The following is a 28,000-nucleotide window of genomic DNA, read 5'->3' on the forward strand; positions in this document are numbered from 1 at the left end:
GTGTTTCCTTAGTAAATTTGAATCTTATAATGAATCATTAACTCGAATGATAACAATGACTGACAAACCTGGCATACTTCTCAGCAGTGTATGCAATAGGTAAAACACAGCGAATACCAACATAACAAAGAACCGTAACTCTAACTCAAAGTAGAATAAAACAAGGCAAAATGCGAACAAAGAATATAGAAACCGCAATAAGCTACATTCGCTTTATCGATGACTACAGTCATACAAACCAAGGTCAAATCGAAGTTAAGATACAAAATGGCATTTATTTTTTCCTGTATGAATCCATGTTTCTTATTGATACTAGCTGAAAAGCAGTTCAATTTTAAGCGAACATTGCTAAACGTCTTTGAAGCTCAAATGAATACTTCTACATTGAAAATTACACGTGATGAATGCTTCAATATCATCAATACCGGATCTGTTTTTATACCTTCCTGATCACCCAACAATCGCCGGTAATATCCAATTTTATAAACACTAAAATCAAAAAGAAATTAAAAATATCTAATTTTTATTGCAGTATGTCATAAAGTTCTTTTTGTAGTATTACAATTCATCTGACATATAGTATAGAATTGATTTCAAAATCAATGTGAAGTAAATGTCTCATATTACAACTATCTTTCTGTTCTATGGTCATATTAAAACGGTAACAAATGTCAGAAAAACACTTTTGCATTATTTCATTCAGAACAAAAGTCGTGGAATGTTGAATTTGAAATCATAGAATTTTATTTCAATAGGAAAAGACATCAGTCAAGATACTATTGTAGGATTTGTCACTCTCAGCCGAAAATTAAAAATCGTAGACCAACATATAAATGTCTCAAAAATAAGAAAGGATATGTTTGTATAGCTGAAAGCGAAAGACGGTTTCTGTTTATGCAGAACATCTCGTGTATCTCAGTTAGTCGTTAGTAGAATTCCATTCTAAATTCTATATAATTCAGGTGTGAATTTTATATTAGACTCCTCTAAAAAAACTACTAAATATAGATTAATTCACAGTGAACAGCCAAAGACTAATGAAAACACAGAACACAAAATCACTACATACAATACACCAATCACAATGCTGGATACAAAAGTAGGCGTGTCATGAAATGTTGTTATTTTCAGATAATTCTAGACAAATATTAGTCTTGAGAGGAATTTGCAGGAAAACCATATATATATCACTTGCGTAGTTCAACTATCGGTATTTTCATTCATTTGCTATTTTCTCTCTTCCTTAACTTGATTGTACCCATAACATCATAGAAAGGGATTTTCATTGATGTTTGATGTTGACTTTTCTTTGGTGTAACAACGTAAAGATAACTACAGTGTACTACTAGTAATGTAAAATGTGATATACAAACGACACACAGTTTACTATGGGTACAAAGTTAGTAATATATACAGTATATGCCATTTATGGGATAAAAAAAAAACACAATAAAACGAAAATGCTTAGAATAGCTTATTTGAGGACATCATTTTATATCCAATTTTATTCAATCAGTCTCGTTTCCAACAATAATTGTCATTTAAAACGCCGAGTGCATAGAGCGGTATACTATGTAACGGGACAGGGTAATGGGACAGATATGGTATATGGTGTAAAGACGTATTTCTTGGGTAACCAAAAAAGATTGAGACGACCAATGTGACAGTAGAAATAATGAGACAGAGAGACAGAGATAAAAGATGCATTTGGCATCTGAATCAACAAGACGGGATACGGACGAAAAGCTGTGATCAACATACATATACTACCCTATACTGTACCGGATTAATCCCAAAACTTCACCGTTATATTCAATAAATGAAATAATGTGATTTTTCAGTTATAAAGATACTGTATTTTTGAAAATACGTCAACTGCTTTGCAACTACTTTAGAGTCTACCATCATTAATGTATGATTCATAGACCATGTATCATAGACAGGATCTACATGTACATTAATCGCTCGTTTCCTACAAATATATCATATTGCTGATATATTTTCAGTTTTGTCCTTGAGAGAGAACCTGTTAAAAAGTTACAATGTATAACACCACTGTGTATTTTGGTGTTGCTCTGACGACATAAAACAGCAATCTAGTGAAAATTTCAATTAATGCTTCCCCGCATTATCAAATGGAGGACGACAATCAGTTGTAAGTTTGGCCCAACGGTTATTTTTTAGTCATATTAAGTTACTTTCCCCTCATTGGGCCTTTGCTAGTGATGTACAGGTAAATCTTCGACACAGCTTTGCCAATGTAAGCGTTTGTTCTTCTCTGCATCATATTCATTGTCAGTTTGAGCTGAATGTCTTGTGGGCCGTTGACACCGTATGCCAAGGTCACAACTGCCTCGTTATTGTTCTCCTTAAGAGAGAAGTAGCCCCGATTGACCGGCCGGACATCAGCCCTGAGTGGACGAACGTTGACCACTTCGAGCTCCCACGAGAAGCTCTTATCTAGTGACTGGGGACCTGACATAGCGAACAGGTCTGCCGGCACTTTGACATTGGCCGGGAAGGACAAGAAGTTGTAAGACAGCGAAAAGGGCAAGTTTCTACATTCCTCGTCTCCCTGCTCACAATCAAATTGTTCACGCTTACATCGGACACTGAAATAAAAATTATATATTAAGGATATATAGGGATATATTTCTATAGGAACAACAATGATATCTGGCAACATTCCATCACATTGAACTCCTAGCAAACAAATTGCTTAATCATGTTTTAATACATGTATGTTACCATTGTACTACTATATTTTACAATGAAATCATGCAAATGGATGCAGTTAAATGCATGCTCGAAAAACGTTACTTTAAAATACTTAATGATAAAATCATTTCAAATATTGATAAAATACTCTAAATTGCATGCTTCTTTGGGACTGCAATAAAACGTCAAGGTATGTGATGTAAATAGATAATTGAGCTTCCATAATGCATGAGTTATTTCCTATCTGCTAACGACAGTTTCTTTATTATAAGGCGTAACGTCTAGTACCTGACATAAACAATTAAGATAGGTAACATATTTACACAATGATAGTAGACTTGTGCTAAAGTTTAAAAGTGAAGATTAATAATAATTTCATTATATTATAGACAATAAGACTGGAGATAGATCTATAATCATTATTTTAATACTTAATGAGTAATTCTGGTTGATTTTTGGCTCTACTCTAGCTAACTCTTCATACTGAAATGTGCCAAGATCTGTTTTGCACAACCCTCATTACTGACAAAAAGGTGATAAACAATACACAAATGTCATGAAATATAATATAAAATCACTTTTTACTTCCAAAACAGAAGGTAAGGGATTAAAGACTACGTACCTGTTACGACGAGGCCCCAGCATGGTCTTGGCGAATCCCGGGGGACACACAACATGGGGACACTTGTAGCTTCCTTTGGTATTAAAACACATACGGTCTGACCCACAAATACCCGGTCTCTGGCACTCATCGATATCTATAAGTATAAACAGAATAATCTATTTCAGGAAAAACTAAAATGTCCTTTTTATATTTTGCTGAACAACAAACTGTACACTATTTCGATCGAAAAAAAATTGATGATATGGTTTTCAACCAAAATATTGAAACATTAGGAATGCATCACTTCTATAAACAGGATGGACATATTTCATCTCTCCTTCTTAAACTAAACGTGTACATAGAATATCAGATAAAATATAGTTTACAGATTGCAAATTATAACATATCATCTCGACGTTGATTTCTGATTTTATGTCAGCTTGGCTTGCGATATAAATATGCATCACGAACTAAACCATTGTTTCCTCTAAGACCCGTAATTCAAGTAATGTGAAGCCATTCCATGTCTCTTTCTATGACGTCACACACTTAATAACGTCACATACTTACCCAAACACGCATGTATCTTTCTATGACGTCACACACTTACCCCTACACCTATATCTCTTCGTATGACGTCCCACACCTACCCCTACACGCTTGTCTCTTTGTATGGCGTCACACAATTAATGACGTCACACACTTAATGACGTCACACACTTACCCCTACACGCATGTCTCTTTGCATGACGTCACACACTGTATGACGTCTTACACTTACCCCTACACGATTGTCTCTTTGAATGACGTCAAACGCTTAATGAAGTCACACTTACCCCTACATGCCTGTCTCTTTGTATGACGTCACACTTACCCCTACATGCCTGTCTCTTTGTATGACATCACACCCTTATCCCTACATGCCTGTCTCTTTATATGACGTCACACACCCCCAAACACCTATGTCTTTGTATGACGTCACACTTACCCCTACACGCCTGTCCTCTGCCATATGATGTCCATCCCTCCGGACATTCACACTTGTAGGATCCCGGTGTATTGATACAGTTCCCACCACAAAGTCGATGTCGACCTCCAAACTGTGTACATTCGTCGATATCTAACGATATAAATAGACACACGTGTACATATCTACGTCATAAGCGACGTTTTCTAAAATGATAAAGAAAATATCTAGAAGTAAATGAAATGAGAAAGAGGGAATTGTCTCAAAGATCAATCATGTTCATTTAAAGCGATTATAATAATTCACTAGGAGACAAATGTATAAAACGTGATATTTTCCATGAGATAGTTACAAACACCTTCTATATATAATTTTTGGTTGATATCGCAACCCGATGGGCGTTTCGGCGGAAAACACGTTTGTAGTGGACGCTTTAAATCATACAATGCTGTTCAGGTTTTCATTTCGTCCCTTCCAAGATATTAAAAATCCAAAAGGTCTTAACATTTAATCTCTTTAGAGCAATTTAAATTAATATCAATTTGATCAAAACTGCTGATATCGTCTCATATAATATCTCCAAAATCGATCGTATTGAATTACTTGATTTCACTTTTTTTCATTGCAGAATATTTCCAAATTTTAGTAGAAAAAAAATGATTCGAAGCCCAGTTATATGTCTGGATTATGTTTCCACCTTGATCATCTCACATATAAATCGATAACCATATACCCACGGCGGTAAATAGTCCCCTTTGACCAGTTTCATTTCATTCGCATATTTACGTTATTCATTACTGAATGTAAAAATGACCATTGTGGATTAGGGACGGATATTAGAGACATATACCTTCACAGCTACGTTTGTCTGCGGCAAGCTGGTACCCACTCCTACATTGACAATGGAATGATCCATACACGTTCAGACAGCGGTACTGGCAGATATTGGGATCCTCACACTCGTTGATGTCTGGAGGGTAGATGGGTTGTACATTTTAAGTATAGGTTATATTACTGCAAAACAAGACTTAATGTCATTTAATGTTCTTCAGGGATGATTTGCCTCATCGGTATACTTCATTTTACTGGTACCTGCATCTACTTAAAAGGTCAATGTTTTAGGGCACTCTGAAACTGTCACTACAAAACGCATCGCACTTTGGAAATGGAGATTTCAATGACATGGATGATTGCTTTGCTGCCAACTTACCAACAACTCCGGTTCTGACATCGAACCCGAGGATATTTTCCTCACTTACCCACACATCGCCTGCCCTCGGACCTGAGACCCTCGTTACAGCCACAACGATAACTGCCTTGGGTGTTTTCACACACAGAGTCAAACGGGCACACGAAACTGTCCACACACTCGTTGATATCTAAACATTATTAAAAAACATAACCTAAATCGTTTAAACAAAGATAAGTTTTATGGATGATATTTTACAATATTTATAACTCAAACTATTTAGATTTGCTACATCTTCACTGAGCGTTATTATGACCGATAAAAAAAACAATTGGTTTTTGTTTATTTTCACAGAATAAAAAACTGCATTCTTAATGCTTTACCCCCGCCATAAGTTTGAGCTTCTCTTTTCATCTTATACATTTAAAATTTAATATATAACTTATGCCACCTGACGAAATTCTATCGTACCAAGTTTCTTTATGCGAGGCGTTGGATTTCATAGGCGTTCATTTTAGGGCGTTGTCGTTATTTTTTCCGTTTGTTGTTTGCAATAGATATACGTGTAATTCTATACATGTATACAGCGAATGCTATTTGATGCATTTTTGTGACAATAATGTATAAACTGTCGGCTGTGTATGAGTTTTTAAAACATTTTTAGAGCATACCATGAATGCCAATGGGACTTCATTAATACATTTTCCCCTCATGTTATCAATCTCCTTACAATATGGATGAACCCTGCTTACCTTGAAATCAACACAACATTTCTAGACATACCTTCACAAGCATCATCTCTGCCAACTCTGTATCCTTTTTGGCAGTTGCAGATGAAACTTCCGGGACGGTTGATACACCTCTGGTTCTCTCGGCAGTTATGGAGATTCCTACTGCACTCATCAATGTCTAATTACAAAATGTTGCATAATTAGATGTCAGTAAAGCTATTAGTTCATAACACTGATAACATAGAACAACATACAGGTAGACTCCGTGTGACAATATTAAGATACGCAATGAAATGCATGTTATAGACAATGTAAACCACACAAAAGACAAAAAGACATATATATTGTTGTCCTTAGCAATGTTGATTTTATTTTTCAATTTTGCTTAATGCATATTGATGGTGTGCTGTCTTTGAATGACAAAAAATTAATTGATAGCTTCGATAAGAGAGAAGAACCTAAGTTCAAGGATACTAAATGCAAGTCTACATCAGGCGCTTACCTAGCTCGATATCAAAATGTAACCTCACCCTCACGAAGACTATATCATTAAGTTGTATGACACGCATGATAAATCCAATCGCTGTATTATATATTTTCATTTCTGGATAGTATCATACCTGCTTCCCCTTCATATGGTAACATTTTTCTATTCTTATTCCAAATAGCCGTGATAACTGATATTTAGGATCAATGAAGAGAGACATTAGAGGTTTTTGAATCCGGATAAAAGATGTATTTAAGAGGTACTTACCGACACAGACCTGAGTTACTGGGTCTACCTCGTGCCCCGATTGGCAGTCCAGCTTACTCCGACAGCGATAAGAGCCGTATGTGTTTTTGCAAATCTCTGTCGGTCTGCACCTATTGGTACGCTCGCACTCATTGATATCTGAAAGGAAGCATTTGTAATAACATATTTAGCACTGTCTCTAATATCAAATATGCTGTAATTGCTACTTTTCCCAATTGGTTAATTTCTTTATAGATACATCAGTAAACGGCGTCTCTTATCCGAATGAATGATGATGTCCGGTGACTGGAATTTGTTATATCGCCATTATATGCTTTACGAAAACTATTTACTGTTAACATATCTGTGTTCGAAGAAGAAGATCGTTAGTATTTAATGTCATACTTATTTTGGTGCCGCGACTCATCCGTGGGTGAAGGACAAGTATATATATGAATCTTCATCATAAATCATGGCTATAAGTTCGATACATGATATATTCCCCTATGAAAATGAGTGAATACCGACATATAGACAATTTAAACTCATCCCCTGCAGTTGGATGTCATGTCCGGGAATAAAGAAATCCACAATTTCCTTAATGACCGTTCCCACACATTGTAGAACAGCTGCGTCTAAAATTGACACTTTTTGGTATCGCCCCTGCAAGCTCAAGCCCAACCCGAGTATTTCCATCTGAACGGTAATATTGCAAAAGTGGGCCAGTTTTTTTTTTATTGATGTAGCCAAACATTAATAATCCACTGTTGTAGTAAATATTTTGTGGAGCTCAAATATACTGAATAGTAATTCATTGGGCTAAAATTTCGTGGTTATTCCAGTCGAGCCTATTTCGTGGATATCAAGTTTTGCTCAAACAACGCCCTTTAAGCAATATGCAGTAAACATGTTTATTCATCTCGGTTTATTTCCGCGCTGAATTTAAGGGCCGCGAACAAAAATTCCCCACGAATATTATAAACTACACAGTATAATAATTAGGATCACTGACCTACACATGTTCCACGTCTGTTTGGTTCCAGGCCACGTCGACAAATGATTGGCTCACAGCGTCCGGAATTGGATGAAAATCGGTATCCGAACTGACACTGTGTCGGAACACATCGGAAAGATCCCTGGATATTGACACAGTTGTATCCGGATTCACAGTTATGGGTCCGCAGGGCACATTCGTCCCGATCTACAAGGGAATTGAATCGGTATCACATATTTGCTATGTCAGCAGTATATTATTGTATAATTTGTATTATTGATCTTGTTTAATATGTATAATTGATATCTGTTTAATTTGTACTATCTATATTATATTGTATAATTTGTACCATTTAAATTTTGTAAGTTTTGTTATTTATATCATATAGTTTATATTATTTGTATCAATTAATGTGTGCTATTTACATGTATATAACATAATTTGAAATATTTTTATGTATTATATTATCGATGATGTGTAATTTGTGTATAATTGATATTATTTATTATATATACCGGTAGTATTTATGTTATATAATTTGTATTATCAATATTGTATCATTTGTATCATTTATATCATATAATTTATATTATCTATATTGTATAAAATGTACTATTTTATTGTTTAATTTGTATTATCTATACTTTTGTATTATTTGACTTTATTCCTGTATCTATTTACTGTCAAGACATCACTCTTCATCTTGATTTGTACATCCGTAATGTATCAAAACCCTAGATTTGTGACTTACTATTTTTCAAATGGGAAGATACATGACGTCGTTGATCAATTCTTATTGGATTTTATCATACATTATACAAACGCCTTTATGATATTTACGCAAATGGGATGTTATAAGGCACTGTGCTGAGGTGTGTCGTTGAAAACAGTATAATCAAATAAGATTAAGGTGTTGCTGATGATGCTGTTGGCTGGGACTAGAACTCCCCTTGGACATAAGACCACCATTGTATGAGTAAAACATCCTATGATTACATCACTAACTTTGATGTTCCAAATCATTTATCATAAAACCCCATTACTTTGATCAGACAAAATATGTTTGTTTACAGACACATCTAAAGTAAACTTAAAGACTCCGCAGACGACAGATTATCTTGAGCGGGATCAGAAGATAAGAATGTAGTTTTACAACTAAAATAACGTTTGCATCAAAAATTATTTGGCGAATACTTACCGACACACCGCTGGGTGTCTGCGTCTAAAGTGTATCCGGTTCCACACCCAAGGATACGCCCACACCGGAATGAGCCAATCGTATTCTCACATCGCTGGGTTGACTGACAGGTGTTATTCTTGGCACATTCATTGATATCTAAATGTAATGAATGACGCGGGCTATAAAAACGACCAAGCCAAATTTAACGGAAGCGTCTTACCTTCAAAATAAATAAATATGTCTCGTATTCGTGTCAAGATATTTTTTGTTCAGCACCTACATACAGAAATGTATAAATATGGATGATGGCAGCCAATACCGGCATTACGTCAGATTTAGGACCAACACGGTCAAATGATCTGTACAAAACATTTAAACAAAATAAGTAACTGTTTCAAAAAGGAAAACATTCAGTAGTTAATGGAAATATTACGTTATTATTCACATGGGAAAAATATCTTAATTATAGGAACAACAATCTGTAATCCTGTGACAAACTAATCATCAGCTATCTAGAAACCAAACAACAGGAAAATTTAAAGAGATTCGTGAATTTACGTGGTAAGGATTTAACAATAAAAGACCTTTCTACAGGATTCAAGTAACATCAACATTAAGTGTCAGAATTTAATGACTTAATTGATTTTCTTAATCTGAACATATACAATGGAAATACCCATAATGAAATCCCTACAGGAGACATTTAGTAAAGTTAATTTGATAAGTTAAATATTATTTTCGATTCGAGGATCCCTACTGCACTTTCCATATTGGTAGGAAAGGTCGTTATCGACGACTAAATAATGACTATAAAATTGTTTTAGGCTTGATTACATGTGGAGTATAAATATGATGTACTACAATTTCTGTTAAAAATGTCCATTATATATATATATATAAAATATAATGATTATAGAGTAATATAAACAGTGAAATATATAATTCCACACATTTACATATTAATATATAAATTGTACAGTAGTAGCTTATTATTTTTCATATAAGCACTATAATAGTTTATTAGGACAACAAATTATTTTGAGTAGGGGTTGGGGAGGTCCTACTACCATGGTCAGCTCGGACCTTAACTACAAATGGATATATTAAGATGACCATTTAACTTAATCAAAGTGCCAAGGTCACTCATAGCTGCTGTGCATGAGGGATTGAAATACAGGAGAAAAGCAAGTAGTATATAAATATCAAAAATGGCAGAAAATATGAAGACAGTCTTTTTTTTTCTTCTTTATTAAGTGCATTCCTGGATGTTTACTATGTTATTTTAAGGAATTTCATTTTCTGCATTTTATGCTAATTACTTTTTTGAAATCTCACATGAATTCGCATACTATAATTAAGTTTAATTATTAGATCTATTAATCTTATGTCCATCAAGTTTCTTGAAAAACCACATCGCGATTCCCTACGTACAAGATTCCTGTGAAATTCTGTGCCAGTATATTTTGGTTACTAAGGTTCTTAAAGTACACTTAATTTACTGCTTTTTTCTCCATGTATTAATTGATCTGTGTCATCATTAGATATTTGATCTGTGATATCTTTCGTTAGAAGAAACTTGTCTCGGAAACTTATTGTTTGATACCGACGAATGGGCCTACCTTATCCCTTCCAGTGATTTGTTGAATCGCACGTTCATGTTATATACATTGAACAAGCATTTCACGGTCGACTGAAGTAGACCATGCAACTTCTCTATTGCTATCCGTTGAATCTCCGTTGCGGAAACTAGCTAGTTTCACCTCATAATCACTTCAACCAGGAGGTATAATAGAAGGTATCGTTTACGATCTAAGAACCTCGTTAAGCACATTGTTCTGATTGGCTGAAAAGAACACTGGCATTATAAGGATACTACTATCATGCATTGTACCTTCAACCAGCTCAACCAGAATGGCCATTCGGTAGGAATTCTCTTGGAAATGACACATTAAATGGAGCAACAATCGGACATTTTTACTTATCAATTGCCAATTGGAAAATCCGAGATTAAAAGCAGTATTCGAAGGGTGATCGCCGTTTTTATCAAGGTGACTTTCCAATGTCGCATCAACTAGAGTGTGAACGAGTTACTAACCAGGCAGCAAGTGTAATAATTTGCACAGAAAATAGTTCATAATACCCAAGATAAAGCAGTTCATTATCTGATTTCAACGTTTTATTCTCTATAATCTATTTTTATGATGTCTTCAAACATAGTAAAGCACGAATCATATTTTTATATTATAAACAAATACTTCGGGGAATGAGAGTGTGTTGTTCGATTTTTTTTCGGCATAGCCGTATAATATTCTTTTGACCCCGGATATGACGCGACAGGTGGCGTTACTGGTCAAGATGAAGTATGTGATTGGTCAAATTAAATGGATGTATCTTTTCAAATGACACATTAATAAAATTATATTCCTGATTCAAATGCAGTCCTATTATCACCAAAAATGATTCAAACTGATAAAATTTTAGTATATTTCACCAGCAGTTTTATATTATAACCACAAGCATTAAAACTAGGCCGTTTATCTTTTTTAAAGATATAATTCTTGTTAGAATAGTTTCCGGTTCCATCCTGAACTCATTGGGAGTTATGATAAAAATAAGCGATATTCTGAAAGAATTTTCCTCCGTCAAACTCGGATGACAGCTAATGATTGCTGTGCCACACCACCTAAAATTACGATACCTGGTGTATTACATGAAATACTGTTTTGCACATCCCCTAAAAAAAAAAACACTTTTGCAGTGATGCAGTAGTAAGGTATTTGTCTGGAAAGCTGAGATATAAAATACATTTTGTAAAATCAAGTTATATTTAGCTAGATGTGTACGTTATAGAAGTTTGGTTGTAAGGTATGGCAAACATCAGTAGCTAACCACTTTGCTGAACATATCAATTTTTCATGTTCAAAATCCATAAACTCTGGCATGTCGCTATTCATTATTTCAATCTTTCAATCAATGTATTTCGGGAAAAGGGAGGATGGCCCCCAAATATATCAACAGCAGTCAAGATAGTGAATGAAGATGCAATGTTATGACAGGGTAAAAAGATCATATTGTGTCTAACTCTTTTGACAATTCTGATCCTTTAAATATTATCATCAATTGTTCATCTCAATATAAACAATAGTACACAATAAGATAAAGCGTATTTATTGTTTTCTATTGTAACTTATACTTATCATGATTGTTTCAGCGCCTATTTCCGAGTGTTTGTTTGCCTTGACAACGAGTCGGTGGCTCTGAATCCTGGTCATATATAGTCTACACTCAGCATTACTTCAAACTTTTGAGGGATGCAGGTTGCTGAAAACCATGGACATTTTAATGGTCGATATTATTATCTTTATGAACATTTTATTTCCATATGCTACATGAAGCCAGACGTGTTTGATGCCGGTTTATATGTCTAGCGATTCCGTTTTCAACACCTAATTTTGAGAATTGTGATTTAATCCAGATTTAGCAAAGATTTGCATGGTGAGTATCGTCAATGAAGGAGAAGACGCTTAATCTTCCGGGACACCTGGTTTTGTTCTCCCTGTACATTACAGGGGATCTCGATGCAAATCAATGTTTTTGTTCATATTTTGCCTCCGTTTAATCGATTTTGTGTTTGAATTACCGTTTCGTTAATATGTCGATATGTGATATATACTTGGATATGAATTGCACAACGTTTATACATTAGACGCAATAACTTACGAAAGGAAAATTGAAGTTTTAACCCCAGTTCCCAAACATTTGGTATTTAAGCTTATGATGAATGGGGACATTTTTTTTATTCGTGGGCTGCCTGCGTATTGAACTACTTAATAGCCAGCAACAACTCTATGCTAGAAAGCAAGCATGGGTACATGCATGTACTAGCTTAAAGCAATCTATTGCTCGTTAGTTGTGCGACGTTTTGTGCGGTGGCGTGCGGAGTTATGCCCCTTTACTACGGGAGTATTTTCTTAAGAGCTCAAGAGTTTCCAATACACTGATTAGTTATGAAGCGGAAATAACTCCGAGTGTGCGGCGTGACGTTAGTGGGCTATACATAGATAGGGACATTTACCCTGGCACGTCATAGAGGAGTTGTTGTAATAGAAGCCATCGTCACAGCGACAGGTAAAACTGCCGGGGGTATTGCTACACAGCATGTAGGCTCCATAACAGTTATGGAGGAAAACAGTACACTCGTCCAAGTCTAAAAAAGATCACCCATATAATCTCATCAATGTTTACAGATCATTATGACGTCACTCACACTGAACATTACGTCACTTTCACTGAACATTGTGATCATTACGTCATCATCACTGATCATTAGGTCATTAACATTGAACACTAGGACACAAGCATGGCGTCACTGAAATTATACATTGCGTCACTTACTCTGATCATCACGTCACTAACACAGATCATTACGTCATTAACACTGATCATTACGTCATTAAAACTAAGTATTACCTCACTTACATAGATCCTCACGTCACTTGCATATAGCATCACGTCACTTACACAGATCATTACGTCATTAAAACTAAATATTATGTCACCTAAACATAACACATATGCCATTGTGATGACACTGATTATTGCGTCACAAGCATTGTTTACAACACAATAAAGGATGGATATGACAAAAACACTTCCTTAAATCATCATTATCACACAGACACCATGTCCATGGCTCTGATAAACATTACAGTGTATGTTTGAATAACAGTATTAAACACACTCTATCAAAACGCCAACTTTGAAAGATGTGATACCCTGTCTAGTCTGATGATTGCATTATATAGCTTTATCTGAAGTTCAACAAGTACAAGTATACTGGCGGAAGTGACGTCACAACAAGCATCCAGCCATACATTACCATCACATGTCTGGGACACCGTATTGTAAGCATATCCTTGGTCACACGTCACTATGGGTCGGCATTCGCCGGAAGCTATGTCAAACTGCGTTCCATCCGGGCACTCTCTGACAGGTGTAGTGACTGGTTCACAACTAAATCCTCCGTCTGTGTTGACACATCTCGTGTCGCCGATACAGTTGGAGGTCCCAAGGACGCACTCATCAACATCTACAACAATAGCATTAATAGGTCAGAAAGTTGACAATTATAGCATGATGTTTGTTTTTTTTAATGCTAATTGGCACCTCATTACACATTTTGATATAAAATAAGAACAAAGAATGGTCTCCCATCATCGCGCCAATGATATATGAATGAAACTAGTAGATTATTACACACAATCATGACATTTGTTCTCGTTTTTTAAATGAGACAGTAAGCCCTTTACACACAATTGTCCTCTATGTCCCTGGAATACCATTAACTATGCAATGTCTTTTGTTTCATGCATATGCATTTGAAAATATCTATACATCAAATAAAAGTTGTCAATATAAATATATTTCCATTCTAAATCTGAGTCGCGTAACTTGCGCCTACAACGAATCATGAAAACTTTTAACATGAGGTTGACTTGGCAAAAGCAAGACAATTTACATAAACGCATTCTCTTAATATGTCCGTTATCAACAGCACTTTTCACCATCGACTTCTTACCCCGACAAGAGACGCCGTCTTCGTCCAGTTGGTAACCTTGGTTACATTGGCATTGGACACCGGTAGTGTCGTCAACACAGCGGTGTTCACAGGGATTGTACAGGGAACAGTTTATTCCTGGTTGAATAATAGAGGAAAAAAGATAGAATGTTAGTTAATTAACAACATAAGTTAAAAAGGTAAATTGATAATTGATTAACATTGTATAAAGAACGGGGAAAAATACTTTACAATCAAATTTCAAGATAAAAGGCAAAACTATTTTAACACATGTTACACATTGTATGTTATAGTTAATTGAAAAGTGGCTTGAAAATGTTGATTTATTCTTCCAAATAAAATTTGATCCAGCTGTCTCCATTAACCACTTATTTCTATCGATGCTACCATCAATGTACTGTACGACAATTATGATTGGATGGCTTTGTGATTCAGCTAACAGTACAGCAAATTTCATTGGATAGTTTAGTTATTATGTTAGGCAATGAATAATACATCTCATTAGTTAATTAAGTGACTGTATAATTAGTGTTATGCATGCATTATATCTACCATAAAATATTACAGATAAATATATATGAAGGTAGTTTGGCTTATTCAATTATATCAAGTTCACATTCAATATAATGTATGATAATTTGAAGTCCTTCACATTATCGGGAGTATCTTAGCACCGCACGGTTTTCTAAAATGACGCCATAGTGAAGATGCGAACCTCCAGCCAATCAGTAGCGAGATTACACAGAATTGATTTTATCTTTCCTGCCATACAAACCATTCTTCACATGAACAAAAATGCGAGAACCATTACGTGCTTACCACTGTTGTCCAATATACACGTGCTGGCGTCACTATGGAGAGTATATCCCGGTTCACATTCACAACGGTAACTACCAATCGTGTTTACGCATTGGTGACTGCAGAGCACGCCCGGATGTAATTCACATTCGTCGATGTCATTTTCAACTACAATGGATGTCAAATGTTGCAATTCCGGGTCACGTGACACCTTTTTTTTAACGTTGAAAAGTTTTACACTGAAGAAAGGCATTATTTTATAGGATTTCTTTCGGTTTTATATTATTATTAAAATGTGTTGTGTTTTGTACGAGACAAGAGTCCCAGTAAATCAAAAAAAAAATATCCAAATTCCATTATTTTATCTCACTTCACCTGTCTTGAAAGATATCATACTAGGGAAAAGTATATCATATATTAAATTGAACAAATGACGAGGAATATTAAAGTATAGTAAGACTGGTACAGATTAATTAATAACCTAAACTTTATTTTCGCAATGTATATTAGCGAAGAACAACGGCCCTTGTTTCTCCGACTTTGTTTCCTTGAATCACAAATCGTCTCATATCTCTCGTATCTTCATGTATCTATCATTGTGATTAGGATATACATTGTGTACCTAAATACGACACTGACATAGAGTGAGTTTAATTAATGTGAGTTAAGAAGACGCCATATTGTGAATCACATCTTAGTTAGAAAATACATATATTAATTAATAGCGTTTTTACCTGTTTTGTTTACAGGTCCACTACAACATTCTCTGAACTTCCGGTCACATGGTCCTCCGAAAGCGACATCAGAGAGAAAGTTACAGTCCCCGCCCATCTCACGCTGAGCCACGCCCAAGTGGCAGCAGTGACAGCATTCCTTTGTAGTAAAACATAAAATATATTTCATAACTTTACATTAGAAACCCCTCATTAAATCACATAAAACATACCACTTTTTCTTCACGAATTATATCGAAAAAAGGGAAAAGTTTTGCAAAGCTACTGAAAAATGACTCAACTATGACAAAGATTGTACAGACGTGGTGGTTTATAGCAGGATTATAGGCAATAGAAACGCGGGAATAAGCAATAATCTAGATTTGGGGAGGGGGCCCGGGGACTTAAAGTGGTAACAATCGAGGCAGTTAATTAAGGGATACCAACAGTGTGAACCCTACTATTAACATGGAATAAAATGCATTAAGCAAGTATTAACATCACAGAAAACCAAGTCAACTACCATGTCATCATCATATATGTTCCCTTCCTTAGCTACTCGACCTACCAAATATTGCTCCGCGCCGAAGACATTCCGCGTTGTACACGATGGATATTCCAAAGCGTCCTGGTGACCCCGATCACACTGTTGCTTTTGTTTTGCTTTCATGCAGCAGACTTCTAGAATGGCCCGGCACTCGCGTTGCGCCTCTAACGGGACCCCTTCCACAGCAGTAGGATAGGAGTCACACCGTTGACCTGTCTCCTCTGCCCAGATTGACCCTGTCAGGCAACATTGGTCCAGAACCTGGTCTACTGCGCCTGCATATAGAATAGTTAATTAAATAACAGCTACAGCTAATGAATCATGCTGACATTACTTCAAATAGAAACATGCAAGTTTAATTACCTTTGATGATTAACAAACAGTACCTAAAAATTTAAAATGTAATTTGTAACTTCCGGTGTGCCCCAAGGCTCAATTCTTGGACCAAAACTTGTTCTTGTTTTTGTAAATGAATTGCCAAGTCTTGCAAAATGTTCTAATACCCTAATGTTTGCAGACGACAGTAAAGTTTTTAAGTGTGTAAGAACGTTGTCCGAGTGTGAGCAGTTACAGAGTGACATAGATAGAGTGTATGAATGGTGTAAGTTGTGGAAAATGGAATTTAATGTGAAAAAGTGCTGCCAGGTCATTTTTACAAACAAAAAGAAATGTATCGATTTTAGTTATAGTGTGAATGGAGAGAACCTGAAGAATGAAACGTGTGTGAAAGATCTTGGTGTATGGTTGTCCTCTACAATGAGTTTTAACACACATATTAGGCATACTGTTGCCAAGTCCATGCGAATGCTCGGATTTATCAAACGTACATTTTACTCAAGCGTCTGTTTTAAGGTCTTTATATATAAGTCTCGTGAGGAGCCAGCTATAATACTGTTATCAGATCTGGTCTCCTCACCAAACCTCTCTTATCCACCAGATCGAAGTTGTTCAGCGCAAATTTTAGAAATTTGTATGTTTTAAGGCACACGTCGATTTTAATTCTATGTCTTACGCTGAAACTTGTAAGTATTTTAAACTTCCAAGCCTCGAACAAAGGCGAGCATATTTAGACTGTTTTTCTTTTCAAATGTGTAAATAGTGTATTTGACTGTCCTTTTTTAGTTGAGCAAATGTGTCTTTTAGTGCCCGGTCGTAATCTACGATCATCCCGTTTTCTTCAGTTTTACTGTCAGAAAAGTCGCATAAGTATTAGAAAGTATAGTGTTTTAAACAGGATTCAATGTAATTTTAATACTTTTGATCTTGTTACAGACTGTGATATGTTTTATTTGTCTCTCACTGGGTTCAAAGTCCGATTACAGCATATTTGTTCCCACTAGTTCAATACTTTTGTACATATATGTCTGTTTTACATTCATAACGAACTGTGATATTGTATACTTATGTTGTATTTGTTATCCATTCTGTAAGTGGACCTCCGGGTCTGTTGAATTGGAAATAAATAAATAAAAAGGTGTAAACATCCCATATAAGCACTAGGATATGAATACCTATATAGTAATACATTTAAAGGTCACTGTGATATTCTGTAGGATAGGCCCAAATACACCTAGACTGTAATACATTTCAAGGTCCTGAAATATTCGAATGTGAAAAAAATACTTAAAATGTTCCCTTGTGCAAATAATGTTTTACTGTTTCCATTGTAAATGTTGTCATTTTCGAATGATTCTTCATCGAGTATATTCTCAATCAACTAATTTGCCTTAACTGGTGATGTCAGCATTAAAATTATATCTTATCGAAATACTAGCATTAAAAGTATATTTTATCAAAAAATCAGCATTATAATGATGTTTTATCGAAATGTCAGCATAAAAATTATATTTTATCGAAATATCAACATTAAAATGGTATTTTATCGAAATATCAGCATTACAATTATATTTTATCGAAATATCAACATTATCTGAAGATTCCTACTGAGAAAATCACCATTACTCTGAAATAGTTTGCTGGAATTCTAGATATGACATTCATGGCTCGTAGCTGGGAATTGAAACGATCTGAACTACTCTTTGCCAGGAATCAAAGTAAGGCTAGGATTTCTTCATACATTCTTGGCAGGGAAATTCGAATCTTTTGCTATTCATAAAGAGTCTCATAATAATTTAGAAGTTTAGAATCAATTCAGTTACCAGTTAAGATGTGATGCTATGTACTGATACCAATATGATATCATATAATCAGATCAAAGTTCTATTATGTTAAATAAGTAAGTATTGGTTCAAAAAATATATCAGTTTTGATGAGTTGCATTAACTAATATTTTGTAACGGATGAAATGTAAACCTAGATCCGGCCATATACAAAATGTAACAAAGTCCAAAGATAACATGAAATGCTTTAATTATTACAAAGATATCAAACAAACCTTGAATAAATTTTATACTACGCTAAACATGCCGTAACTGCAATCTGACGTTCATAACGTAATGCATAACGATTATCTGTATTTTAATCAGATTGAACTACACCATTTAGTAACAAGGAATAGGAACATGTATTGATGAAGTGTTTCTTTATCATATTCCTTCCTAGTATATCGAGATGTGACGTAAGACTGCTGACCAATGGTGTAACGCCCACAGACACATGAGTTCGGGATTTTTTCTAATATAGGAATGAGATTGCATTTAATAATGTTAATTAATTCAAAATGTCAATTTATGGGTTGAGTGAGTAATCAAAACGCTCAGAATTGCTCCCATACACCTCCTCGACTTGTATTTAGTAATCGTAAGGAGGCAAATTGTTAGATTTCCGAACCACTTGAAATAGTTCATGTTAAAATATACTTATTGTATCCAGTTGGTGACTAATGTAGAAATCCGTGAATAAACTTCATATGAAAATATGTCTGTGTTCATTGTGATGTTTTATGATAAACTGTACACGTGCTATGAATATTGAGCTATGATGTCGATTTCCTAGTATCAAGAAACACTCATACATGAACAGTTCAAATTACGACCTAATACCCAATGAGTATGGGTATTGAAACAGAGCTTTCATTCACCCACTCTTCCTGTTTCAGTGTGTGGGACCCACATAGGTCCTAAAAACTTAAACATCGGTAGCCGCCAAAGTTATACACATTCAAACCATTGTTTATAAAATACATGAACATCAAACTTTTTACCGCTTTCAGCCACCTCGATAAACTGATTTTCATAGACGTCTTAGTGAACTTACTTCTCTCCTCGAACAAACAGAAAGAGTGAGTTAAAATAACTACTTTGCAAGTCCTCATACCTAACCTTTGCTGTAATTTCCGAAGTAAGCTCAATACTGATAAAACAGTCTGCTAGTATCCATCATCATAGAAAGAAGGATATTTCCATATTAAAGTAATAAGTGGATTTCTGACAGATAAATTCAATATGGAAATATCAAGATGACAAACTTTTGGATTAAGGAGTGTCTATTGAACAATTAGAACAAAAAACGGGAAACGAGGGTGAAATCTGTTCATAAGAATACTTCATTATCAGTCTAATTAGAAATATTAGATTATCAATCCTAAAAGGGGACCTTCATATGTATCGTTCAATGAATGATACATTTGCCATGTGCCACGTAGGTTTCAAATAATGAAACAACTCATGTAGGTTTCAAATAAGGAAACAACTCATGTACGTTTCAAATAAGGAAACAACTCATGTAGGTTTCAAATAATGAAACAGGACTAGAATGTTACGGAGAAGGAAACAGTTCCTGAAGGCTTACGAATAAGGAATGAAACAGCTCATCAATGTGAGGAATAAGGAAACAGCTCATGAACATTACGAACTTTTCCATGAAATCATCCCACATGATAAAGAACGTTTTATCAGTTACGCTGCCAACTGTGATCAAATATTTGATATTTATTACAGTCTTTGTTACCCAAGTCCCTCCCATGGTCATGTAATCATGACTGGCCATGAAAGGGGGATTGTGTGTACAGCAGACTGTGGAAGCAAGATATGTATTACCCACCATTGTGAGAGATGGGAAGTTAATCCCAATCATAAAACCCTTCACAGACTCGCTAGGCGAGCTTTTTAATCTGACAGTCAAAATGAGAGAAATCCAAGGTGGTCTGATCTATATGTATGCTTATAACGCTGTAATCCACCAGACTACATATATATATTGCTTTATACCGACATAACTGGCTACAGCGTGGTTTTAAATAGCTTGTCTTGTTGTCAGTCATACAATTTCAAACTGAAGATCAAGTTATGTGAATTTGTGTTGACTCTACACGTTTTCAGAAACGTTTCATGAAAGTGGTTCAAGTACAATAGTAGAATATTTCGATAATCGAATGCGCCGACGTTTTTGTTTACTATCTAATTATTTACGTGCCGTATATGTCTATCAAAAGGTAACATGTTTTAAAACCAGCTGGTTAAGCATTCAACTGTTACCATATGTTAATATACAGTTTGGGTGACCGATAAATGGATTGTCGCCCGTTATAACATGAATATTGATCTGTCATCCAAATTGTATTCATATTGACTGTATACTAGCATTGGTAACAGTTCAATGCTCATAAATACATTCATGTATTTTTCTGTGTTTTGACTTAAGCCATTTCCAAGTTACATATAAATGATATTAGTACGCTCCAATCCAAGAACAGTCTAAATTTCCGAAGAAATAATATAGTTCCTCTTTTCATCGTAAACGACAGGCTAACAAAATGGTTTTAACAAAAAATTATATTCATGATCAATTTTACTTACGTGTGTAGCTATCACAGTATTGTCAACAATTCCGCGATTTCTGATTATTTGAAATTAAAGCCGTTTTTACGCATTGATATCCCCTTATCATATAGAAGTGATGTGACGCTGCACGGGCATTGCACCGTCCTGAAAATGTGTGACAACTATTCCAAGAATATTTCGCTTGAACCAGACTCCATGTCTAATCGGTCAGATCAGTGCGATTAGACAGCGTTCACATTGGGCTCGGTTTCAAATTTGCTTACAAACTATTATCACCTTTAAAAACATAATTAATTGCATCATGAAGAAAGTCTATCGTGTTCCAACTTATATCTTGTTTGTAACTTTCGGCCTATTAAGAGATCATTTTAGGACAATTTCATTCTCATTTTCATTGATTGGAGTTAATTACATGTAAATAGATTTCTTAACCGTAGTTACTGTTATTATCATTGTAATTAATTGATTTTTTTAATTATTTTTTTTTTATTTATGTACATGTACTAGTATTTATTTATTCATTTTTTTAGAAGCTATCGGATGTCGGCGATAAAGCATCTTTCCCTACGGCTCATTCAGGAAAAATGTGTTTACATCTACACGTTGATGATAAACCGTTATCGAATTTAGCTTCAAAACGTGAAGTACATGTAAGTAAAACGGAATGATATAGTTGGTCGGATTTTTAAGAATTCTATTTATTTATTTATTTATTTATCTATTTATTTATTTATTTCAAATGTTCTCAGTAATTTTAATATCAAAACTTGCATATTTAAATTACAATCTCTGTATAGAGAAAATATCTGAAGGAAGGCAAAATGACGAAGATATGTCCATTATAAACTTCTTCAATCGCACCTATCGCTATTTCAAGCTAATGCTCAGTAATGTTATCTACACCGAGACTCGCGTGTACGCCAAAAACCTATCCGGGTTAGGTCTAATCATTTAATTGACCAACCTTACAAACAACAAGATAACATGATTTACTCGTTATATCAACAGATATGGCCAGAACACGTTTTATTATGTTTATCAGATTGACATAGATATTACACAATATATATATAATGATATACTGTTAACACATGATTTAGCGGTAATTTTATTTTAGCGATTTTCGCGAGGGAAGACTTCCGCTTAATTTTGATTGTGCTATGGTAGTTTCTCTACAATGATATACAGGACCCACATTGTCGGTTCGCTAATATCTCATTACGCTAATCCATTTTAATTAGCTTTTGTGCTAAAATTTGAGCACGATAAAATATTGTAACAAGAATTTTGACATTTGATTTGAGTAGTTAATACTTAATGATTGGATGGATGTAAGAATAACGATGTGAAGACAATTTAATGAACAGTTTAGTACGAGGTGGACTTGTCTGTCGATTAAATATTAAAGCCTCGGTACAATTTTGTCTATAGATATAAAACTTTATCAAGCTAAATTTGATAATCCCCTATGGGTTATCTACCCTTATTTCCGTCAAATCTGCTCACTTACCTCAACATTTCATAAGCAAAGTATGTAATAAACATCTAAAAATAGAATGTGAACCAACCATGCCCGGACCGCATTACATCCCTGGATGATAAACACGAAAAGCATGGGTTTGTTTGAAATTATCAAATGCCGAAAAGTTTCACTGCCACCTCATGGTGGCATTTTGCGTTTAACCCATCTTTTAATTTTGTCTCAAATTCAGTTTTACTCTGTGGTTTTGCTCATTCTTTTTCTTTGCCTTCGAGGCAGCAACCAGGACGTCTGGTGACTTTGGGCTTCTGACGCGTGACTTTGATCGACAGTTCGCCATGCGCATGCGTGTATGACGTACTTTTTCCGCGGTTCATTTACATATAAAGAGTGAAGCACCATATTAGAGATCCCTCGTAATCAATAGGTAGTTGCCCGGTTTTAATTGCAATTATGAAAAACTATGGTATGAATTATCATATTTTTTCATCTTTAGGATTTATATTTTATCATTTAACATATTGTTGCAATTTTGTCATAATTTATTTGTTATGGAAACAAAGAGAAACTTTAATAATACGACATGGCTATTTTTAGCCCCTCTTTGAGAATTAACAAACCTTTTTACATGACAGGACATGATTTATAAACTGATGTTTTCTGGTGTTAACAATATACTATTACCAATATCAATAACTATTAAAATGATTAAAAAGTCTCACTTTATCTCCATTTTAAATGTTATATATACAACAACGATCCATAAATCAACTCAAAATACATTTCGAGATAAAATAATTTGGAGATAAAGGTCGATTTGATGTTCAAATAAATGAGTTAAGATAATTTTGTATAATGTAAGAAATGGTGATTTTTTCTGACTGTATCCCCTGGACGTTCCATTGTTATTAGTATATACATTTATTTCTTTTGGAGGTTAACACTTGACCACATCTGTACGTTACAAACCTAAGAGAGAATGTTTCATACCACTAAAGGAATTTTGCACAAATGCATAATACAATATGCTCAGTCAGGGCACGAGTCATGAAATTGTCTTGCTTCGTCAATTGTGGTAATAATTAGTTAATTGATTATTAACATAATGCATCATATACACTCTGTGTTGTTGATCCGAAGGTAAAGATTTGAATTTCCTGTCGTAGTTTTACTATGATGAATATTTATAATATGTGCACAATTCATATCCATGTATGTACACGTATATACATTATGATTAGGTATTCATATCATCAAATAGACGATTTACATTATGATTATGTCAGGGAATCGGGCCGACCATCACTGTGCCAATGAAACGTTCTTTTTAGGAACGCCAATGTGGCGCAGTGGTATAAGCTGCGGGTATTTCTGGCTAGGAGATTGGGTGCACGTGCCGTAGATGGTAAGTTAGAGGCCCGGTCAGGACACGAGTTATAAAATGTTATATATTTATATATTATATTTATATGTATATTGACCGTGGGTTGGAAATTTCTGTCCTTGGTTTCACGCGTGAAAATAAATTCGATTGACGTTTAAGTATCCCACTGACTCAATTCCTCCTGTCGAACACGTTTAAATTGAATCGACAGTTCATTCTAGAATACATAAAATCTACATTGTGTACACAGATTACTGTTTCGATTACCTCTCCTATGTGACCGGGTGGGGTGTGCTGCTGGGTGTCTTCGGCAGTATGCTTCAGTGAGGTAGCACTATAAATCGGCAAAAGTTCCGGCCTATCACAAGGAGACTTAACACGAACATACGCATCCTCCCAAAACACACATACGCACTCACCACACGCATTCATTTCGCACGCACGGGAGGCCGTCCTTCAATGACCTTAGCAGTTAATAGGACGTTAAGCAAAATAAACCAAACCAAACCAAACCTCTCTTACTCAATAATAATGAGCAACTTATTTTTTTACAAAATTTGCCAGACAGATGACACTTTATGTCAAAGTGAACTATTGTCATTTGAGGGAGTCTTACTGTGGGAGAAAACCGGTGTACCAGGACCACGCCCACAAGGTTAGGGTCGGCGAGGGGGGGGGGGGGGGGGGGGGGGGCGGTATACCTAACTACGTCACCCCTGACCACTCATACACGTGCAATGTACACCACGACGCAGTTGTATTTTTCTGTATAAAATACACGTAGACACAAATTTGCATGTACTTTTAAAACTGTCCGTGAACTTTCACTTTTAAATACGTTGTGCAATTCTGCATTACGTGTTAAGATAGACTCGGACGCCACTTAATGGACTGTTAGGTTGGTCTATCCGGAAGAAAATGCTTCAAAATGTCTTCTTTTATTTTAAGCATCGATACTTAAGTGTGTTAATGAATTTTAAAATAGTTAATCTATATTTCAGTAAAATGATGTAATTTATTTCTAAAATGATAAGTAAATTTTTGGTTTTATAATTATGTCCGCAAGCTAACGTGGCTGTTCGAAAATTACACACTGCCATGGATATAAATAGTATTCTTATCCAAACTCACAGATTTAAGGAAACGAGAATGAGCGTGTTGGAATGCCATTGTTGTGAGATTAAAGACAGGGGTCATTCTTATAAGTGCAATGTTGAACCGATTTTGTGGTGATTGCGGTTGGGGAGACGGCGAGGGTGGAGGGGGCGAGGGTGGAGGGCAAAGATCGAGATGAAATACAGCGAAACAGCTGTAACAGCGTAACGACGCCCTGCACCATGCATACGTATCAATCCCATACTGAGATACATCATTAAGAGTTAAGTTCCAGGTGTATAGAATAAAAGATTCTCAGAGAAACTAATAAAATAAAAAGCTTAGGACATTTAAGTTTGTCAAGACAGTGGTAATCACTCGATGTGGTATCGCCAACGATATTTGCGTCGTCACTGACCTCATTTTTGACCCCAAGTGAAAAATATGAATATTCCTACAAATGTGATGGTTTTGAACAACTGTACGGACTTCCATGATAAACGGGTTAAAAAAAAAAGTCAGTAGAGCGCGGGCGTCCAAATTCTATTTATAGAAACAATGACCTCTTGTTTGATCCTAGGTGGTTAACGTACAAATGGTGATGGGTGTGAATAGGCGTGTCAGATTGAATATTAATTAGGTAAAGCGAGGATGTCTTTGGAATTAAGTAAAAATGTCTGTACATTTTTGCGATGCACTTAAAGGCTGTGAATACACATATAGGGAGCTAAGTATCCCTTCACTAAATGTTTCGGTTAAATTATGATTTAAAAGGTTTGTTAAAACTCAAAAATGGTTATAGGGGAGGTACACCTCTTAGGGATACCTCTGACTTCTCAGGCTATACATGCACGAAGTCGGTATATTTTGAAAACCATTGACAACAAATGGTGACAACATGGTGCTTTTGATAAATCATGTATTTCTAAAATCAAATAATAAGTTAAAAATAGCAATGCTATCGATAAAACCTATGATCGTTAATTATTACTGTAAATCACTTAATAAAAGAATATTGACCAAATTTGACTGTTATATACCGACCTAAAGATGTTTAGTTCCCAATAGTAAGAAACACGAAAACTGTGGAGAGACGTGACCATTTTTAAAAAGGACAATTTGATCAATCTATCTTCCATTTTCGGTTGAATATTATCCTAAAAATGGTGTAACTCCTCGTTCGACGGACTTTTTTTATCTAGTCTGTATGATTTTTTTTATCTCGCTTCAACGCGTGCACACAAACTGGCACAGTCAAATTTCATTATCTGGATCTCTGACAACTGGAAGTAAAAATTCAGTTCCGATATTTAAAATACTTATACCTTGAATATTCAGAATGTTTCAAAGTTTTTTGATAACACCAAGGCCACCCCAACCTTCTTTTTTCCTGACTTCGAGAAAGCGAGGTGCTACAGACAAAATATGATACACCAGTTTCCTGATTAAATTATTATTATCTTCAATATGGTAACGAAGATGCGGCCTTTTCGAACATTACTTGCAGTAAATGTCTTTCCCAAGTACTACAACGTATTGTTTCCAAATTTTAAAACTTTGACTCGTTCTTTTATATATTGACCAGGCACTGGATATTAAAGGACTCTATCATATTTACATGTACACTGTATACCGGCGTAACGAAGCCCTGTGCGCGTCACAGATATAACGCTTCAAAGCCCTGTGCGAGTTTGTCTGCTCGAGCAGCACATTAATAATGCCTTTACACCCTTCAGTTACTGAAATCTTAAAAGTGCAGTTATTTTCTGGATGAAGTAGTTTGGGAACTACGTAGAAGATAAAAGTATGAACTCTTAGACCTGTATAATTACCTAAGATAAAGTACATTAGCTCACTCCTCTCGCCATCATATCATTTTAGCTCAAAACGAGGCTGCTAATTATAATCTAAATGTCCTTTATCGGGAAAAAAATTCTTTTGGAATACATAATTGTATATAATTAGAAACCTCCACGCGATAGCGTACCGGTTATATAAGTCGTCGCTTTGGTAGCATGCAATTAAATATTTTTCTCAAAATATTTGTAGTAATTTATGATCAGGCCGAATTTTAGTGATCCAGTAAGTTCGGCCGGGAGTATGCAGTCTTTATATTTATCTATATATGTATATATATATATAATATATGTGCTCAATTCAAAAGTTTGTTTACAGAGCCTAATGCTATTATATACATGATATTCCTCTGACCTAGATTTTATTCAGTAAGCTTATTGATGAATTCGTTACTCAAAATACCCTATTCAGTAAGTGTAACGTTACGTAAGTGACTCTACCTTAAATCTTTAATAACGAAATCGAATGCGTCTGAAACTTAAAATGGTATCCATGTCTAAAAAATCCGTATTATGATTAAACAAAGCCATAGAGATGTGTAAAAAAAGCCAACACTTACCTTCGGAACATTTGCTCAAAAGTATAGCCGAAATAATGATCAAAATCCGCATTTTGTTTGTTATAAATAAATGTTAATTGCACTGGTAGGACCCGGTGTAGCATGAGCATCTAACACACTGAAAATTTATA

The 28,000-nt window shown here is 35.1% G+C and overlaps 1 protein-coding gene across 3 annotated transcripts; it reads right to left on the reverse strand.

Annotated features, from left to right (window-relative positions):
• Nucleotides 1-255: 255 nt before the first annotated feature.
• Nucleotides 256-28,000, reverse strand: LOC117330950 (fibulin-1-like). Of its 3 annotated transcripts, XM_033889528.1 has the most exons (16): nt 27,870-28,000; nt 16,774-17,027; nt 16,227-16,365; nt 15,514-15,660; nt 14,695-14,811; nt 13,996-14,205; nt 13,192-13,323; nt 9,135-9,272; nt 7,955-8,143; nt 6,964-7,101; nt 6,262-6,387; nt 5,549-5,668; nt 5,140-5,259; nt 4,311-4,442; nt 3,341-3,476; nt 256-2,612 (listed from the first exon to the last, which is right to left on the reverse strand). In XM_033889528.1, the coding sequence occupies exons 1-16, from the start codon at nt 27,919-27,921 to the stop codon at nt 2,195-2,197; spliced, it is 2,568 nt and encodes an 855-aa protein (XP_033745419.1). In that variant the 5' UTR covers nt 27,922-28,000; the 3' UTR covers nt 256-2,194. The 3 variants fall into 3 exon arrangements, with proteins under 3 accessions (XP_033745419.1, XP_033745422.1, XP_033745420.1); XM_033889531.1 differs by lacking the exon at nt 15,514-15,660; XM_033889529.1 differs by lacking the exon at nt 13,192-13,323.

Source organism: Pecten maximus, chromosome 7 (genome assembly GCF_902652985.1).
Source record: "Pecten maximus chromosome 7, xPecMax1.1, whole genome shotgun sequence".
NCBI classification, from domain to species: domain Eukaryota; kingdom Metazoa; phylum Mollusca; class Bivalvia; order Pectinida; family Pectinidae; genus Pecten; species Pecten maximus.